The 20,061-nt window shown below is 47.6% G+C and overlaps 1 protein-coding gene across 2 annotated transcripts in view; it reads left to right on the top strand.

Moving 5' to 3' along the window:
* UBP1 (upstream binding protein 1) overlaps positions 1-20,061 on the top strand; it is a 65,289-nt gene that overhangs the window by 42,984 nt on the left and 2,244 nt on the right. The window contains exons 4-15 of one of the 2 annotated variants that reach the window (XM_061127690.1): positions 2,437-2,542; positions 2,958-3,064; positions 4,656-4,808; positions 4,912-5,022; positions 5,469-5,576; positions 10,418-10,521; positions 12,684-12,738; positions 12,992-13,085; positions 15,510-15,600; positions 16,286-16,392; positions 17,214-17,356; positions 18,032-18,083. In XM_061127690.1, coding sequence (XP_060983673.1) covers positions 2,437-2,542; positions 2,958-3,064; positions 4,656-4,808; positions 4,912-5,022; positions 5,469-5,576; positions 10,418-10,521; positions 12,684-12,738; positions 12,992-13,085; positions 15,510-15,600; positions 16,286-16,392; positions 17,214-17,356; positions 18,032-18,083 — 1,231 coding nt within the window. The remainder of the gene's footprint in view (positions 1-2,436; positions 2,543-2,957; positions 3,065-4,655; positions 4,809-4,911; positions 5,023-5,468; positions 5,577-10,417; positions 10,522-12,683; positions 12,739-12,991; positions 13,086-15,509; positions 15,601-16,285; positions 16,393-17,213; positions 17,357-18,031; positions 18,084-20,061) is intronic. The other variant, XM_061127691.1, reaches the window with a different exon arrangement.

Genomic DNA, 20,061 nt, shown 5'->3' with positions numbered 1-20,061 from the left:
TAAAATTTGTCACTGCTTCCACTTTTTCCCCATCTATTTGCCTTGAAATAATGGGACCAGATGCCATGATCTTAGTTTTTTTTTAATGTTAAGCTTCAAGCCAGCTTTTTAAAAATTCCCTCATTTTGCTTCCTCGCCTGTGGTAAACACTGATCAGATTCACCTTTTTACAGAGGTGTTAGCATTGTTCCCAGTAAGAAAGCCCCATTGGATTGGTTATACTCTGCTGAACTCTAGTGACAAATAGAGTTTGGTCAAGGAGACTCACAGCTCTCATTTTCCAGAGTCCAGGAGGCTTATTACCAGTGATAATCTCTCAGCATGACCTGGTTCCAGCTCATCATTGTCAGACAAGTATGGGGTGTCCTGGCAAATCTTTGCCAAATTGTGCCACACCTGGTTAATATTCAGCCTAGTGATATGTTACTTAAGGGACGATGTGGGTGAACTCTGTTGTCATTGTGACAGTCACAGGGTTACTTTTTAAACAGTCTTAATTTGATCAACCACTTGAGAAACCACAGATTTTTGGTGGATGTGAATACAGACAGTCACGTCCTGAGAGCTTGTCTGGGATTCAGAGTTACAGTTAGTGACTGCCAGAGACTACAGGATGAATTTCTTTTTCTTGGTTTTCTGGCCACGTCACACGGCGTCTTAGTTGCCCAACTAGGGATCACACCTGTGCCTCCTGCACTGGAAGTGCGGAGCCTTAAATACTGGACCACCAGAGAAGTCCTCAGGATGGATTTCTTATAAGACAACATCCTTTTTCAGCTAGAAGAGCCCCTAGAATACTCTGCAGCCATCTAGAGTTGAATTTCCTGCCCCCATGATCTTTGACTCACTCTTGGGGGGAAGTCTCAGGGATCAAATGTTGCTGACAAAGGTGCTTGGGAACTTCTTGATGTGCTTAAAATATTCAGCACGTTCTCTCTGCTTGTTCTGTTTCTGTCTTATTGTTAGGGCTCCTTATCTGTGGCTCATTCTCTAGGTGCATTGTCTCCTTTTAGTGAGAACTTCCTGGTGGCTCAGATGGTAAAGAGTCTGCCTGTAGTTCGGGAGAGCCGGCTCCCATCCCTGGGTTAGAAAGACCCAGTGGAGAAGGAAAATGGCAACCCACCCCAGTATTCTTGCCTGGAAAATCCCATAGACAGAGGAGCCTGATAGGCTAAAGTTCATGGGGTCGAGAAGAGTCAGACGCGACTTCACTTTCCAGAGAACTTTTCCCCTTCTAATCTCATTTAAGAGGTTTTCTTTTATATCCTCTCATTTCCTAAGTGTGGTCCCCCCTTTATATTCCTTACTGTGCTACTTAGTCTGACCTAGAAAGGGGTTTAGTACAGCACTATAAACTAGTATATTCTCATACTATTTTTATTTGAATTCATGGATTTGATCTGGTTCTTACTAAATATGAGAGAATCAAAATCATGACATTTTTCTGTGCTGCCCTTTTCAATGGTTCCTTTCAAAAGACTCATCTGCTTTAGTTTGGACCGCATGTGGTGTTGGGGAAGGTAGGGGCACTAATGGTAATATTTCTATGTATGGGTAACAAGTTATTTCCTGTTCCATCCAGCAGGGAGTCTACTGGAAATAAGAGTGTCTTATTCCATCATAGTCTGAGAAGCAATTACTTATAAATGTGTCAGAAACACTAATTAGTGCAAATATGGTATCTGAATCCATTTTGATGGCCTGTTATCCTGTCCCTGAAACAAAATAGTAGTTGGCAGCCCAGACCTGTGGCAGGTGTGGGAGGGCTGGGTGGAGAGCAGAGAACGGCCTACAGTTTGCGGGGTAGAGTTAAAGCCTTCCCTCGGGATGGACTTGAGTGTTTGGGTGACGTTTACCTGTGTTCTTTTCTGTTTTGTTTCCCTTGCTTACCTCAGCTAACCTCACTTGCAGTTTGAATTAATTTTGTATATAGGTTCTCTATTTGGGGGTGGTGGCAGTTCCCCACCCTCACCCCATGCCCTTGACACTTTTAGGGGGTGCTATGCAGCATGCTGGGGGGTGGGTCTTAATTCCCTGCCCAGAGATCAAACCCAGGCCCCCTGCATTGGAAGCACAGAGCCCTAACCACGGGAGAGCTGGGGTCATCCCTAATGTTTTCTTTATAGAAATATAACTCTTCCTAATTTCTTAGGGACACAGACCTTAATTTTGTATTACAGTATCAAATTTTTTAATAAAAATTTTACCTAAGAAAGCATTTTATTCTTGTTGAGTTAGAATTCTTTGCACCAAATATTATTAATTGTACCTATAACCTAGGTATCCAAGAAGAAGACAGCCCACTTACAAAATGTGTAAATTAGAGTTTGCTTTTGTATGCTTTTCTGTTATAGGTTAATGTTTAAGAAGTGAACACACTTGTGCTCTTTAGCTGGGACAGTTTAAAAGTGTTCATTTCCCCCACTTATTCCGTAGAGCATCATTAGAGTTGTATTCCATGACCGACGACTCCAGTATACAGAGCATCAGCAGCTTGAAGGTTGGAAGTGGAATCGCCCGGGAGACAGACTCCTCGACTTAGGTACAGGCGGCGTCAGGGGGCCCTGCTGGTACACTGGCACCACACCACGCGTGATCGTGTGGGGAAGGTCTGATGTCAGCAGATCCTGCGTGACTTGAGTTGTTTTATGGTTAAAACTGAAGTTGGGATGTGTGTGCGCATGCACACTTACAGAAACTGAGCCAGAGATTTTATATGAGTTTGAAATCATTTAGATCATTGTTGACTGGCATCAATCCCTCATTTTCTTAATAAAATGAAATAGAAACAAACCATGGTGGGAGAAAGTATGATACACAGTAAGTGGGCTGAGGTTGAGGTGTTTGACCATGGCGAACATTGAAGGAAAAAGCGCAGTATGATTTCATTAGCACATAATCATCTTAGTTGTAACCTTTTAATTGGTTTGTTCCTGTCACTTCTTTTTAAAATGCAGATATTCCAATGTCCGTGGGAATAATTGACACCAGGACAAATCCAAGCCAGTTAAATGCAGTTGAATTTCTGTGGGATCCTGCAAAACGCACATCTGCTTTCATTCAGGTTTGGAGTTTCACATTGTTACAAGCTCGCTAGCCTCATCGTTCAGAAGGCCATGGGTGAGACTGAATGCTTGGGTGCAGCATCTTATTTTCCTTAAATGCTTATTTGTAAACTGTCTTGTAGTGTCTTTTGTATACACAAACATACACTGTTAAATTGGAGTTAATCTACTAAGTTCATCATGTATAGACATTAACATATAGAGACCATCTGATATGTAAAGCATTATTTAAATACTACATTTACCATTAGCAGTAACAATAATCAACACTTCTTGTCAGAATGCATTTCTCTGGAACTAAACCTATTTTTAAAGGAGATGATTGAAAAGTATAGTTTTAAGAAAAACTATACTATAAAAAGTATAGTCTAGCTTTGTTTAAAAATATTTTACACTGAAAATTTCAGACCCCCATAAAAGGAGGAGAAGATAATGAATTGTCTGTGTGCACGTCTCCTGGCTTCTACAGATACTATAATTTCCCCTCTTGTTTCTTGGTGGAATACTGTAAGGCAACCCTCGGGCATTTCATTTGACTTGTGAATGCTCAGTTTGTATCTCCTAAGAGATCAGTTTTTAAAAAAAACAAATATATAATATTATTATATGTAAAATAAAATCAACAGTAATTCTAATATTCAGTATATTCAAATTTGTCAGTGGTGGTATTAAAATTTGCCAAGTAGGTGATCTTTATATAGAAAAGGAAGATTGCTTTTAATTGCCGACCAGCCTAAGTAGACTCTAGTTTGTGTGAACTTTAGAGAATCTTCAGTATTTTGCATTTTTGGGTCCTCCAAGCAGCGTCCCCCATCAGCTAACAAGGCCGTGTCACTTGTTACCTCTCATACTGTCCATCTGACAGTCATGTGGTGAATGAGAGGGATGTACGAGCTGGCCGTATATCTCAGTCTTATTGTAGAGATCCGTTTAACCTTGAGTTCTTCGAAGAGGAGATGTGTTGCCATCAGAAATTACTAAAGCCTTGTTACTGACACTGTGCGGTACGCTGGGGCCGTCCCCGAGGTGGCGTAGGAAGAGGGCGCAGAAGTGGTGGGGACTGCGTCCGCCCTCAGAGCCTCAGATGGATGCCCGTGGGGCTGGGTGAGCCTTGTGGACTGTGAAAGTCCCAGGCAAAGTGCCACAGGCTCACGACAGGAGCAGCAGCGAGGTGGCCAGCTGGCTGGACTCCGGAGTCCTGGGAGTAGAGGGCAAGCCCTGGGGCTCTGAGTAGTGGCGTGAGGGTCCTGTGGATTGAGCCACGTGCAGGTTCAGGACCAGCGTCTGGTCTGGGGTGGGGGTCGGGGACAGACTCAGGAAAGCCACTGCACTGATGGAGCTCATCGTCGTCGGAGCCCGTCCTGTGTTAGAGGTGAGGCACTGGAGGGGGGCAGTTCAGAAGGGCTCAGTTGGATCTGGGAAGGGAAAGTCATATGAGGAAGGAATTCCCGACAGATAGCTGGCTCATAGGTGGGAGTCTGTGTGAAAGGCTCTTGAGTTTACCTGTGGCGGGACTTCTGAAAGGCAGCAGGGCCGAAGGGTGACCAGTGGGCAGGGCCCAGACCCATTTCAGCTCGAGTCATCTTCTAGGTACACTGCATCAGCACCGAATTCACTCCCCGGAAGCACGGAGGTGAGAAGGGAGTGCCCTTTAGGATCCAGGTTGACACCTTCAAGCAGAATGAAAATGGAGAATACACAGATCACCTACACTCAGCTAGCTGCCAAATCAAAGTTTTTAAGGTGAGAGCTGGAAAGCAGGCTTTGAGGAAGTGAGGCCTGGCGTTGCTTGTGAAAGGTGCGCGTCCGAGGCCTGATAGATGAAAAGGTCTGCTTTGTTTTTAAGCCAAAAGGTGCAGATAGGAAACAAAAAACGGACCGGGAGAAGATGGAGAAGCGAGCCGCGCACGAGAAGGAGAAGTACCAGCCGTCCTACGACACCACGGTCCTCACGGAGGTAATGCGGCGCCCCCCGCTCCGAGGAGAGGCCGAGCGGTGCCCCCGGGCGCCACCGTGAGGATGAGTTTCGGCTGCGGAGGGGCTGGGAAGCTTGGGTGGTCAGTGGGCATAATGTTCTTGGTGAAATCTGCTGGGAAAATACTCTCTTTAAATTGGGGGAGTTTAAGTGATTCATTTCCTGGGTGGGGTCTGGAATGAAGATGCTGAAATCCCAGTCGGGTCTCGGAAGCAGACTTACTTTAAAATCCCCGAAGTTGGTTAGACATTAAACCGGGACCCAGAACGTCCGATGTTTGTCACGTCTGGGGTTTTGCATCTTCCTAAAACTTCTGAATCCTGCTGGTCGGACGTTTGTTAAATCGGATGGCGGAGACGTGAACAGGGTGTTAGATCTTTCTCTGTGTAACGAAAAGACATTGATCCCAATCTTTGGTGTTTGTCCAGATGAGGCTTGAGCCTATAATTGAAGATGCAGTTGAACATGAGCAGAAAAAGTCCAGCAAGCGGACTTTGCCAGCAGACTACGGTGATTCTCTGGCAAAGCGAGGCAGTGTAAGGGGCTTCTTCTCTTTTCATTGTGCAAGAAACCCTGTGCAGTGTTAGATATAGGACCGACTTCCACTGAAACGTAAAGCCAAATTCTTTTTTGATGTCCTTGTCCTGATTGAATTTGCTTTTGTTTAGACTTCCTGCTTTCTGCTGGTTCCTCACTGAGGACAATTTCCTAAATCTAACACTTTAAAACAAAGTTGACCATATTGGGTGGTTTCGGAGGGGGGAAAAAATGACACCCAGAACTGTGTTCGCTCCCTGCCTCCTTCCTGCCCTCCTCTCCCCCTCCCTCTCTCCTTTGCACACACACTCCCTTTATGAGCACTGACAATGATTGAACGTTCTTTTAGTAAAGTAGTTATTTCCGTGCAATTAAAAAAGGGTTTGTTTTCTCACGTGTGCAAGTGATAAGAAAATGTCATGGATGTTTAGAGAAATGATGGCAGCTAGCTTGACGTTAACGTATGCGGTCCTGTGTGTCCCACTTCCCTGCATTTGCGCAAGAATGTGTGTCTGCGCTTTGAAAAGCCTGTTCGGCGGCACTGGTGGAAAAGCGGCCTGGGACTGTGTTAGCGTTTCCTCTTGGCACCTGCATCGTGACCTTATGCTTCAGGCCAGCCTAGGGCACCTTGCTGCACTCAGCCCTGGTTCCCCACAGTGTGCAGTCCAGGGGGCCCTTGGCTGAATATGAACTTGACCAGCTTAGGAAGAGATAAGGCCTTTATTTCATATTTCATCAAACAGTTGACAGAGGATTATCCTGTGGTATTAACTTAGATCATCTCTATACCTGCAGTAAATGGAAACAGAAAACATTACTTTTTAAAAATAGTTGTCATCATATGTATTAATGGCCACTATTCATCACTGCAGAGTCTGTGCTATCGAGGTGCCGAAAATAGACTTTCACCCTTACACGTGCATTGGTAATTAACCGTAGACCATGAAAGCCACAGGCACTATCACAGGATTATTATTTCTGAAGTAAAGCATTGAGTGAAAATACTGTAAATGCTTCTGTACATAGTAAAACTGAAAATGTCCTTCTCTGAGGGGTGAGGGGGCCCCACGCATGTTGCATTTCCTTTAAGTGGGTGTTCTGGATTCATATCACAGGTCGTGTGGAACAGCTGTATACTCCCTTCCCTCAGACGTCCACCCCTCCAATTTTATGTTTCTCTTCTCCTCGTTTCCCAGCTGGAGACACAAATGGTTCTCAGTAAACTTTTTGGGGGGAAGCCTGGTAACTCAAGTCACTTTCCCACTCTTGTTGTAAACTAACTAAAATGAATGGGTTCTGATTATAAATTAAATGTGACATAGCCCAGCTCTAATTTGTAGATGGTAGAACTGTTAGGAATTCATGATTCTTAGGTCTGAAATGTGCAAAATGTCAGCAGAGCAGCGACCTGTCAGCAGATCAGCATGTCCTCCCGGTGTGCATCGCCTGCTGCCCCAGACTGCGTTTGGTTAAGACTAGGGCATAGTTAGAGCTCTTCTTAGAAACCTGTTTGTTAAAAACAAGGTACAGATTAATTCCTTAGAAAAGAAAGTCCGTGGCATTTTGTATATTTCTTCGAGTGCCTACAAAAGCCGGCCAGCATTTCTTGCAGTTCTCTGAGAGTGCCAGCTGACTTACAGTGGGAAGATCCAGACTCACCTGCTGAAGCTGCAGGGTGCTGTGTGAGGGTCCTGCACGAAGAGAGGCCCCCCTGTAGGTCCCCAGGAGCCCAGCACAGCCGGGCCCTCCGCGTCGCCGTTGGTCTTAGCATCTGAGCTGTGTTGCATGGGCTTGGATTTGGGCTGTCAGGGCCTGTGGTCTGCCAACGGGTCCTCACTTTCTTTTCCTCCTGGGGAGGGACTTTGTTCACAAGGGCACCAAAGGTGCCAGCCTGTGAGTCCAGGTCGGGTGTTGCTGGAATCTTGCTGAAGCAGTACCATTTAAAGCCACGAAGAATGAGAAGGTAGAAGAAACACTGAAAATACTCCGTGGTGTGCCTGGCCCTCAGAGGTCGAGACTAAGAAAACCTATGAAACATGCAGGTGGGAGAGTCTTGACGTTTCATCCAGCCTGGCCGTTGAAGAATCTGCGAAATCTGTCTTTTCTAAAAGTAGAGGCCAGTTTGCATTGAGTGCTGGTTTTCCAGTGTTCAGTGAATCGAGTCTCTTAATTATTGGGCAAGTTTTAGATACCAGTTAACAGCCCTACTTTTCTGATGCTAGACGAATCTAGATATGTAAAAGTGAGATAAGTATGTTGATGGAATTACGGTAAATTTGGTGTCTTTGCTGTACTTACTACCTGCCATGCTGACTTGGAGATATTGATGGCTTAGTTTCCTCAGTTATATAGCTGGCAGTAATTACCAAAGTGGATTGGTCGAGACTCGATAGGAAAAGGTCTAAGCTGTGTAGACATGCGTGTTATGCTGTGTTGTTGGAGTGTGAATTGGGGAGGATGGTGTAGCAGGGAGGTCTGCCGCGGAGAGAAGGTGGCCGTGAGCATTTGACACAAGCGAGTTAGGAGGCCTGTCAGGCGGCGCTCAGGGCCTTGTGTGCCTCATACTGTAGGTGCTGAGGAGGTCCCACTTGGCAAGCTGGAAAGAACAAAGGCCCTCGTTTGAAAAGAGCAGGCATTGGGAAAATGTCATGGATGGTGAAATTGGTATGACGTGCCAGCGGTTTAGCAAGGCACTGCAGCCAGGTGTGATGTCATTTAGATGTCAGGTTGATGACAGTCGAAACATCAAGTCTGCAGTCATTTTCCCTGCTTCTGAGGGGATGTCTAGTGGGTAGTTGTGAAGAATGTCAAGATTCTGGGACTTCTGTTTTCGTTTCACCCATGTTACTGATGGGTGTCAGACACGCTGTTGAGCTCCTGTAACCTTTGGGGAGACTTGCTTTCTGTCCTCAAGAGTCCTTCAGACTAGTGGTCTTGACTTCACACAAAAGAACTTTGAGAAAGAGTACAATTCCCTTGCACATTTTTAGATTGACATCTGAAAGTTTTCATCATAAATTTAAATAGTTGCAAAGGAAATAGTTTTCTGACATAGTGACTATCTGTATGTATGACTTAAGGTGAAGCCAGCACATTAACCTTCTAAGTTTGAAAGCTTGATGGCTCAAATGGTAAAGAATCTGCCTGCATTGCAGGAGACCCAGGTTTGATCCCTGGGTCTGGAAGATCCCCTGGAGGTGGGCATGGCAGCCCACTTCAGTATTCTTGCCTGGAAAATTCCATGGTCAGAGGAGCCTGGCAGGCTACAGTCCATGGGGTCGCAAAGAGTTGGATATGACTGAATGACTAACACTTTCACACTTAACTTCTTGATCTCATGTTTTCTCTTTCATGCCCCTTAAATAACTTTGTCCAAATAGGACATACTTTCATGCCTGAAAAACTTTAAAAAATCACCCTAACTACTTTTTTACCACAAACTTAATATAAGTTTAAATTTCATTTTTAAAAGTTCCTGTGACCATTATAAAGCTTAAATCAGTTGAGGAATTTAAAACTTCTTCTTATTTGTACCAATTTATCAGAACAAAAAATCATATACATTTTGATGAGTAATTGCTAAGTATAAAAATAGAAATGTTATTGGAAATATATTTTGAATGATGAAGATAGAACACACTTACTATAAATTTTTTGTAGGTAAGAGAAACTTTGTTTAGATACATTTATTTTTCTTTTCAGCAGTGTGTCATTCAGGCCTTGGAACTCCTGAGATACCTGCCAGAAATTCCAGTGATCTCTTTTTGTATGATCTGATGGATCCATCTCAGTGTCTGTCAGCTGACCAGATGTCTTCCTGCATTTTTTTGAAAGCAAAAAGTTGAAAACCCCTTGACATGCAGGGGTTTTTTAGAGTCATGTACTTCGTCAGTATCCATCCTAGTATCTTCGAATGGTCTTTAGCCCAGTTTTTGGCAGAGTCTCGTACCCTGCAACCGTGGTGAGAGGAGGCCTTTTTGTGTCAGTTGGGAGGAGGTGATGACGACAGCGGAGCCTGGAAGCCAGGGCTGTAGTCATCCCTGGAAAGAACACCCGCGGCGTGGATGGAGCCCCTCCGTCCTCAGCACTCTGACCTCCCTGCCCGCGCAGCATGTGTCGGCTTCAGCTTTGTCAGTGCTCCTAACTGTACGGTTGACGTGTCTCCGGATCTTTGGCTCTGTGTTTGGTCAGAAGTGTGAAAAACACTGAAGTCCACTCTGCCCCTTCCAGACGACAAGCACGCATAGCTAGATGGCTGCAGGCAGGACCGTCTGCGGTTCTGGCGTTGTCACCCTGGGCCTGCCCGTCTTCCTCGGGGCGTCCACCCGAGAGAGGAGGTGCCCGGTGCCGGGGCCTGCTCCTGGGGAGGCGGGCGAGAGCCGCCCCGAGGGACAGTCGTGTGCCTGTCAGCACGCATGGGTGCTTCCGAGCCCTTGCTTGCCTCTGCTGTCCTTCAGGCCTCAATAGGTGCCTCCTGGGGAATGGAGGAAGCGAAGGCAGGCGTCCTCAAAATCACAACGTATCGATACTTAAGTGCGCATCTGAAATGCCCTTAGGAAAGCTGGCTGCTGTCCTCAGTCACCTCAGGACCGTCTGAGAGTAGTCAGGGTCTAGAGGCCACAAAACGGAAACATTTCACTGACACGCACACACACACATGCGCGCACACGCGTGTGCACACAGAGTCAGTCTGACGTGTTTCTGTGAGGTTGCTTGATGATGTCAGGTGTCTTGTGTTTCATGATCTTGCATTTGGCCAGAGTAGAGAGTGAATTACAAGACTGTCTCTGCCGCATCCCGGAGAAGCGAATCATTCACGTATCTTCGTTTCTACCCGCAGTGCTCTCCGTGGCCCGATACCCCCACAGCCTACGTGAACAACAGCCCGTCCGCGGCCCCCGCCTTCACGTCCCCGCCGCAGAGCGCCTGCAGCGTCCCGGACAGGTAGCGGTGTGCGTGACGCGCGGGGCCCCGGGCTGCCTCGCTCCTTAGCTCCTCTCTAAGTCACGGCAGCCTTCGGGTGTGTGTCTGGGGTACCTGGTAGTTAGAGACAGCCTGCTGCTGAGCAAAATCGTCTTGTCTTCACCTTCCAGCTTTTTCCTTCCTATCCCCTGTGCCTCACACACTCACGACTGTGGGACTCAGAAAAGGGTGCGCTTTCAAGATATCTTCTTTGTGAGATAAAAACAACATTGATGAGGTCGTGGGTAGGGAGAAGACTGAGTTGTTAAGGGGAGACTGATTTGAACAGGTTACGGCTGCGTTTATGATAAGGTACACTGGTCTTTGATGCTCACCGTGTCAGACAAGGATTACTTTCTGCCCTGTTTCTTCCCTCTCCCAGAGACACTCATTTTTAAAAAATTAAGTGGTTAAACTTAGAGGAAGGACTTTTCATTTCTAAAGACTTGTTCTGGTTTTAGAAGTGGGAATAGTGGGCTTTATTCATCCTCTTTTCTGTCCCGTCAGCAGTAGCACCTGGTGAGTAGTTGGATCAGAAGGTCCTCACTCTCAGGACGTTTCTTACTGGGAAGGAACGTAACTTTCCTAATTGTGTTAAAACCATAAAGGAGAGAATTCCCCGTCAGCCCAGCAGCTAGAACTCAGTGCTCCTGCTGCAGCCCGCGTCCAGTCCCTGGTCAGGAAGGTCTCACGAGTCATGTGGTGCAGCCAGAAAAGAGAGGAGAAGGCTCTCCTTTTTACACTCCATGCTGACAAGGTCGGTCTCAGCTCAGGCCGCTGTAATTAAACACCATGGACCGAGTGGCTTATAAACAACAGGAGGTCACTCCTCCTGGTCTGAAGGCTGGAAGCCCGGGTCTAGGGGCCTGCAGGGTGGTTCTGGTGAGCAGTGTCTCCCGGGCCGCAGGCTGCCAGCCCACGTGCTCCCTGCTAGTGAGCAGAGTGCAGGCGGCCACTCACCAGGTCTCCGATCCCTCTCCTGGGGCCCCCCTCACGGCTCCATCCACTGCCCATTGTGTCCCAAGGCCCTCCTCCAGTAGTGTCCATCACGCTGCGGGTAGGGTGATTTTTGAGGGAACATGAACATTTAGTCTAACAGGGTCTGGTGAGAGAAAAAGAAGGAAAAGAAAAGGCCTTTTCCCTGAAGAGCTGGACAGATAAGAGGCCACTTGTCTCCACGTAGGTTATTGTGGTTCAGGAGAAGGCCACTCTTGGACTTGGGACCAGCTTCTTACCGCAGAGGGGACGGAACAGTCTTAGAAGCTACGAGCGGAGCGGAGAGATCACGTGCATGCCGGCTCACCAGATCTCTCCTGGGACCCCACTGTGGTCCCCACACTGTTCGGGGTGCTCTGAGATGAGTGAAGCCCCATCCGGAGGAGCTCAGGCTCCAGTGGGCGGGGACAGTGAACCGGCGGCATGATGGACCCGAGAAACTGGGGTGCGGGGGCTGAGAAGGGACCCAGAAGGCAAATGTCCCCCCCATGCAGCTGCCCTCATTCTTCCCGGGAAACAAGGATGGCGGCTCACATTGGTTCCTTTTGTTTGCTTGCATTTCACCCTCTTTAATGGTGGATAAATGTATTCATTAAAGGGATTTTATTTTCTATTTTGGCTTAGGTTCGTTTAGATCATTTCGTATAGCTCATTATTAAAGTAGACTCTTTTTGCTGTTATTTTCCACTGTTTACTTTACTTGATTCTCTTATTTTTTCCCTAACGAAAATAAATAAGAATCCTTCATTTTCCTGGCACCCCTGGAAATGGAACCCTTGTGTTTCATGACACTTGACTTCCTTGCTAGAACAGATGGAGAAGCCAGAAGTGAAACCATCTTCTGGTGTCTTAATCTTTTTGGGTTATTTTTTTGCCACATTTGTGTGGTTTGTGAGATTTTTAGTTCCCAAACCAGGAGTCAAACCACGGCAGTGAACACAGCAAGTCTTAACGACTAGGCCACCAGGAAACTCCCTTGTCTTGATCTTATCGTCACACTGACTCCCTGATCCGTTGTGCAGATTGCATGTATTTACATTGCTCTGTCCCATGGTGTTATTTTAAATTCACCTAGTATCCTTTAATGTCTTAATTAAAATATATATATATAACAATCATCCTTTTCTTCCTTCCTTTCTTATCCCCAGCAATTCTTCTTCCCCAAATCATCAGGGAGATGGAATTCCACAGGCCTCTAGCGAAGTAAGTGTCTTTACCCTAACCTGTCATGCATTCACGGTGCTGCATTGTGAAGCCTCTGACGGAGGTGTGAACCGTTGTCTGGGTCACTGAATAGTCACACCTCTGCTGTTCGTGGGTGTGTTAAACTTTAAACCTGTAGGATTTCTCTGTTGTGTTTAAATGTCCTTCTTTATAACATGCCAGTGACTCGGGTGGGTTTTTTTTGTAAGTCTAAATAGTTTCTTCTGTTTATGTTCATTTTCTTTGCTAACAGCAACTTCAGCCTTCAGCCACGATCCAGGAAACACAGCAGTGGCTGCTCAAAAACAGATTCTCTTCCTACACGAGACTGTTCTCCAACTTTTTAGGTGGGTTTGTGTTTGTGTACACGCACACACACACTCTTCACTTCCTTGTTTCTGGACTATTATTAGCCTTAATTGAATACTGGAGCAGAAACTGTACATAGAATCATGTTGCCCAAGCCTGTGTGGGGAGGTCCTGTGTCCCCCCCAGCGTCCCCAGTGGTGGATCTTGGAGACCCTTAGTGCGGCATCAGAACAGGAGCTCGATGCTGCCTCAGCAGGTTTACACGCCCTTGTTTTTATATAGGTGTGAATGGGCATGCACAATTTTTTTCACTGTATTAAGTTTATGTAAATTCTGGCTTTGCGTAAGTTGCAGAGATAACACTCGGCTCGTTACATAGTTGTAGTATGATATCAAAGCCAGGAATTGGCATCGGTGCCATGTGTGTACATAGTTCTGTGTCGTCCTTATCACATCTGTAGGTTCGTATAACCACCACCACCGGAGTCAGGGTGCAGAGTACTGATACCACCACAGGGGTCTCCTGTGTACCCAGTGCCCCCTCCCACCCTCCCTAACATCTGGCCACCATTAGTCTGTTTTCCGTCTCCATGATTTTGTCATTTTGAAAATGTTACATAAATGGAATGATACAGCATGTATCGTACAGTTACCTTTTCTCCCAGCATAATGCCCTTACATCCATCTAAGATGTGGTATCAGTTGTTCCTCATCTTTGCTGTGTAGCATTCCAGGGCAGGAATGTGCTCAGATATGGAATTTTATAGGCACGATTTCTCTTGCCTAGTAAGCCAAGGAAGTGTTTAGATGGAATGGTAGAGGGGACCGGCAGTGCTGCTTCCGGGGTGCTGTGGGAAGCCTGCCGGGAGGTGCAGTAGTGATGCGCCGGCAGGGGCAGCATTTCCTAGACTTGCTCAGCCCTGGGCCCTTTGCCTGCAGAACACCTCCTGACGTGTCCCGGCCAGGCTCCTGGGCCACAGGAAAGTGGCAGCTGGCTCTCCCAGCCTCGTAAGAGAGCAGAGCGTGTGTGCACCCAGCTGCCCAGGGCAAAGCCTGCTTGCGGAAGGCGGCTCCTGCCTGCTCAGCCCTTCCTGCTGTGCTGGTGCCCTGACCAGTCCTCCCTCGGGCAGCACTCTTTCTTTAAAATGAAAGTGCTGGATTTCTTCTCACTGCTAGCGAGATCCACACTTCCAGGATTTATCTATGGAAAAGCTAAACACTTCCGTGTGTGTTGGGGAGGAGCCCCAGATGCTCACAGGGGAGACGGGAAGGGCGCCGAACCCTGGGAAGGCCCTGCCGGCGGCCGAGGTTCCTGTTCTGTAGTTGTGTGAGTGCCGCTCACTAGGGCGTGGCCTCCCGCCTTCTGCTTCCCCTGGCAGCGTCCCCACAGTAGAGGTGGGGAGGAGCCCATCGGGCGCTTCGGAGAGGCCCGCAGGGCGCCTGTCCAGCTCCGTGTGGGTGGCGGCTGGCTCCCAGGCCGCTCGTCGCCGCTCCTGTTGGCAGAGGAACGTGTGGAAGGCCCCGGGCGTTCTGCTCACCCGACTCCACGGACGGCTCCATCAGGGCTTGTGCCCCACGGGAGACGTGCTTCTCTGGTCTCTTTTACAAACTAGAAACTTAAGAGACTCTAACATTCAAGCCCTCAAAAGTAGGTAACTCCATTATCTTGTTACATATGTAAGTGGATATTTATCATATGGAAGTCATGCTTTAATCTCGAGGGCATTTTAGTTTTCCCAATAAACTACATCTTGAGCATCAGCGAAGGGGGAAAACAAAAGGTTGTAGACACACTCAGACGTTAAACAGAGTCTGCAGCGCCCCTGTGGCACTTGACCAGCTCCAAAGAGGATGACCAGCCTTTGTTAGTCTCATCCTTTTAAAGCAAATCCTGGGCACCATGCCATGTGCACACCAAATATTGACAGAGGAAGTCTTCAGTATCGTGCAGCTCTCTGCCATGCTTTTGTATTAAAACTGGCACTGGGGCAGAGCTGTTACTGTTGGACTGTATGTAGCAGGTTACAGAATACAGAGGCCTAATCCCAGCTCTGCTGACAACTTGGGTGCCTTTGGGCAGGTCTGACTTCCCTTTCTTCCTTTTGTAAATTAAAGATTGGCCTGGGCCATCTCACGGTGAACTGTCGGGTCAGGATCATGTTACTCCTCAGAGGCACCACTCAGCCAGAGCAGGCAGGCACGGCAGTCTGCGCTGGGAGCAGTCCGCCCTGTCAGCCGTGCTTGTCGCTCTGATTGACCAGCCTCTGGGCTTCCGAGCTCCTCCTCGACACAGGATGTGAGAGCCAGCACCCCGTGTCTCTGTTGTTCACGGGGGTTGTACACGTAAGCAAGCCGCGATGGTTTCGAAGGACACTGAACTGAAGACGGATGCTGCCAAGCAGCCTGTCCTGCTGGTTCTTCTCCTGGTTCCTTGAGAAGATTCTCTTTTTGCTCTTCTCCAGGTGCCGACTTGTTAAAACTGACCAAGGAGGACCTAGTACAAATCTGTGGTGCAGCCGATGGGATTCGGCTCTATAACTCACTGAAGTCGAGGTAAAACACAGGGTTAAGAAGGAGCTGTTCTGCTTGAAATAAGAATGTGCCCTTGTTCGCGCAGGGCCTGTGGGCAGGCTGTGCCACGCTGGGGCGCTGGCCCGCCGCGCTTGCGAGGAGACTCTCGTGGGCACCTTCAGGCAGGCCTAGATACCGTGCGGGCCCGAGGGCAGGGTAGACTCTTAGAAATGCACGTGGGAGGACTGAGGTTTGTTGCCAAGAAAACAAAGTGCTCCTTTAGGTGAGCTCTACGGAGTCTATGGTTTTCAACGTCATGTGACACTAAACAGTTGTTAAAAACATAAGGTTCTAATTGTGATTTTAAAATGATAGAAATGTAAACTGTTGGCTTTTAAGATCCATTTACTATCGCTGCTATTTCTAGATTTGTGGCGTGAGAATTCCATTAAACTGAATTTTACTGATGTTAAACTGCTGACATAATGTTGAAACTTAAATTGACCAGCATGACTGTCTCAATGTTCAGAGTCTGGATCGTGAGATCAGACCACCTGTGCTAACCTGTGATAGCTGGGTGTGAGGTGTGTGTGTTTATATTCTTACCGGTGAATTATTTCGTATAATGAAGTAACGTTGTCAAGTCCTAAGGAACCACCCCTGGCGCCCGCGTAGCGGCCCCTGCGCAGCGCCTCCCCGGCTCACGAGCGCCCTCTTCTGGTTGCAGGTCGGTGCGGCCCCGCCTGACCCTCTACGTCTGCCGCGAGCAGCCGGCGCCGCAGGGGCAGCAGCAGGCGGCGGGCGGGGGCGACAGCGGCAGCGCCGCGCCCTTCGGTGGGTATGGTCGGTGGGTATTGGTGGGGGGACATTCTGCTTGCTGTCACTGCCCTGCGGAGTGGGGGGGACCGCCTGCTGCAGCGGCCTTCGCAGCTGTTCTCGTGAAGTTTCATCTTAGAGCGTGGCAGGCCCTGCCCCGGAGCTCCTGATCCCTGCTTGGCTTTCATCAGTAGTGAGCAGGACCTGCGGGGTCCGGTTCCCTGCAGGGGTGCTGTCTTGGTGGGGCCCAGGGCTTCTCTGCAGCCAGCAGCCTGCTGGGCCTGGGGGCCACTTCCTTAGCTTCTCTTGTACTGTCTTTCACACTATTCTAACTTTGGAGGACACGTAGCTTTTATTCTTTAGGATAAATTTCCAATAGTAGGTTTACTGAATCAAAAACTGTGACCTCTTTGGATTCTTTTTATATATTGCTAGAAACACTATTTTTGAAAACAGCTTTCTTTTTCTATAATTTATATATCATAAAATCCTTCCATTGCAAGTATACAATTCAAGTGTAGTATATCTACAATTTGCAGCCATTGCCAACATCCAGTTTTAGTCTCATTGCTCCACAATGTGCCTCCGTGCCCATCTGTACTGTTCCTGTTTGCTTTTAATAAAAATTATAACCACAGATATTTTTGTACAGAGGTTAATGTTTATTATATGTGTGTGCATAAATAACATATTATATTTAAATGGGTAGTAAGGGGGAAATACTCATCTTTTTTGTATCTTCTTTTTTTAGTACTTTGAAAGGTGTGACCTTCCCACAGATCAGGTGGAAAACAGATCAAAGATGACTGCTAAAATGCTGTTTGTATTTTTTATTTCAGTTTATCATGCAATCTACTTGGAAGAAATGGTTGCCTCAGAAGTTGCTCGAAAACTTGCGCTGGTGTTTAATATTCCTTTCCACCAAATTAACCAGGTTTACAGACAGGGTCCCACTGGTATTCACATTCTTGTTAGCGATCAGGTAACTCACACGCCCTTTCCTCCTTCACACTGGTATTTGCTTTTGTATGTATTGCTGAAGAGCTGGAGGAAAACCCCATGGCCTCTTTTGCCAGTACTCGTGAGTCACTTTCGGAGTTGGGAATCAAAATTGGGAGGAATTTATAATCAGGAGTTCAGGTGTCCTGGGTGGTAGAAGGAATACAGAGTGAGGAGGACCATGGGTCACTTCCCACCGTCTTTGAACTCTGACATCGGTCACTGGGAGACTCCAGCTTCCTGGGGCTTTGGCCCTTTTTATGTAACAGTGAGGCCTTTGAATGGGTTTTCCTATTTGATGACTGGGTTTAGAAAGCAGGTTAGAAGGGCAGTTCTCCCCCATCCCGTGTTCCGGGAGAAGCAAGCGGTGACAGAAGTGCACCTGTATCCGAGAGCCCAGCAGGGACTGCCCCCTGTGGGCCCAGGGGTGACGGGCCAGATCGCGGGGACCCCCGAGAGTAAGAGGCCAACACAGGGCAGGCCACACGCGAGGTGTAGACCCGTCAGCTCACACAGCCTCATGAAGTACTGTTTTGACTTGAGACCTGTACTTGTGCACCCATGTATACGTGTTTCTATTTTCCTTTCACTAATTTTAATCTTTCCTAATCAGTTAAGACAGTTGGATATTAATTATGTGTCTGCTTTATCCTTCTAGATGGTTCAGAACTTTCAAGATGAGAGTTGTTTTTTATTCTCCACAGTAAAAGGTACTTTGCATGTGTATGTGTGTCTTGAAATGCTAGAATCATGAAAGATAGTGTGCCTGAAATCGGCGGTCTTGATGCCTTGTGTCATCTTGTGTCTGACTGCTGGTTTTACCAATCTTAAGTTTGAAAAACAAGACACTGTCTAGTGACAGAAGCAGAAATTAGCAAATAAGAGGAGTCCGTCCTTCTGGATGCCTGGAGAAAAATCCCAGTCCATTCAGCCAACATTTCACTGAGCCACCTCATGTCAGACATGCTGTCAGTGCAGGAAAGGTCTTCCCCTACTCTGGTGGGGAAAGCAAACCAGAAGAGGTCAACAGATGCCCACAGATTACAAACACGGAGCTTGGCTGCCATGAAGGGACAGGGAAGTGTGGTGCTCATGGACACAGGCATCTGGGCTGGGGGACGCAAGCCGTTAGGCTGTCTCTGAGGAGCAGCACCCAGGCGGGGCAAGGCTGTCTGCAGAGGAAGGAGCTGGGCTGCTCTGGAGGCCTGCGGGCCTGTGGCTGCCGTGCGGGGGAGGGCAGGCAAAGCAGGAGCCAAGTCCAGTAGGCAGAGTAGTGGTGGGAGCTTAGGTTTTATCTGAAAGGCACTGCAAAGTCAGTGATTTGTTTGTAAACCAACAATAATGTGAGTAGGTTTGTCTTTTCTTCCACTCTTGCAACTCTGTAGACAGAGAAGGTGGGAGAAGCGCAGGCAGGAGGTGTCATCCAGACCAGAGGTGAGGGGGTTTGGACGGTGACAGGGCCTGCTGAGCTCCGCCCGGGACGGGGCGCGGCTGTGACTCTTCGGGAGCACTGCGCAGGCGGTGGTCACGGTGGGGGGAGTGCTGAGCGCGCCTCCGACCCTCTTCCGTTGGGCCGTGGTGTGTGACTTGGGACAGAGGGTCACTGTGGATGCCAGCAGAGCAGTGGACAAGAAGGCAGCTGGAGCTGGCGAGGTTTCCCACCTCTGCCTAGCGAGCTCAGAAGGCTAAGTGAACATTATCACCATAGTCTTAAATCAGTGGTGGAAGAACAGTCTCAGAACTATTTGTGTCAGTTGGTCACTTAATAGTAAAAAGTCTGCTCTGATAACAATGTATCATATAATGATAAAACTCTTATCAAAACTTTCAGAAGGAAAGCAGGCTTGAGGACCATTTGTGTGTGGCAGTTTTTAAAATCAGTACTTTTCAATGTAAACAACTTGATTAAATGTGTCACAGGATTTGAGACCCATTAAAAAATAAGTTTGCAAAAACTCGAGACTTCATTTTAGGACATGGAAATATCGAGTTAATTCTCCCCGCTGGGGCTGGCAGGAGGTACCTGGGTTTCAGATCTAAGTTAAGCCTTCAGTATGTCTTCGGTGATTCACAGCCGTAGAAATCCTTGAGGTTATGGAGGAAAAGAATGTGCAAAGCAGGCCCAGATGGGGTTCAAGAGACTTCCAATTAAAGGGTTAAAGGAGGGTTTCTTAAATGCCAAGTTATTATGGGAGCAGACCTTTAAGATCTAAATCCAGTCTGAGCAGGAAAGCTGCACCTCAGAGAGCAAGATGTCCTGTGTCACTTTTTTCTGGTAAGTTACTCAAAAGAGCAGCCCCCCTTGAAGTGAGGGGCTGAATTGAGGACTTCAGCCTGCTGGACGTGTCTCAAGCCTTCAGGTTACCTGCAGGGGCTGTTTAGACTGTGAACTGACCCCCTGTTGTTTTCTTTACGCAGCCCTGTGAAGACTAGTACCCTTTTCCCAATTTTTCTTTCCCAAAGCAATAGTGTTTAGTCTGCAAAACTGACGGTCTGTACCAGGTAGTTCACTGTGGCTGTGTCCTCTGACGGCAGTGCGTGTGTCTAGCGTTAGGCATCACAGGATGCCCCTCCCACCTCAGTGTCCTGTTTTTAGACGTTTGTCCTTATGAAAAACTTCATTTGTTCTTGATGAATGCCTGTACTGCTCCTCGCCATCTCCTGAGAAACACTAGGCCAGCAGGCAAA

This window comes from Dama dama, chromosome 24 (genome assembly GCF_033118175.1).
Source record: "Dama dama isolate Ldn47 chromosome 24, ASM3311817v1, whole genome shotgun sequence".
Taxonomy (NCBI): domain Eukaryota; kingdom Metazoa; phylum Chordata; class Mammalia; order Artiodactyla; family Cervidae; genus Dama; species Dama dama.
The sequence above is the reverse complement of the archived record's forward strand: the minus strand, read 5'-3'. Positions and strand labels throughout refer to the sequence as shown.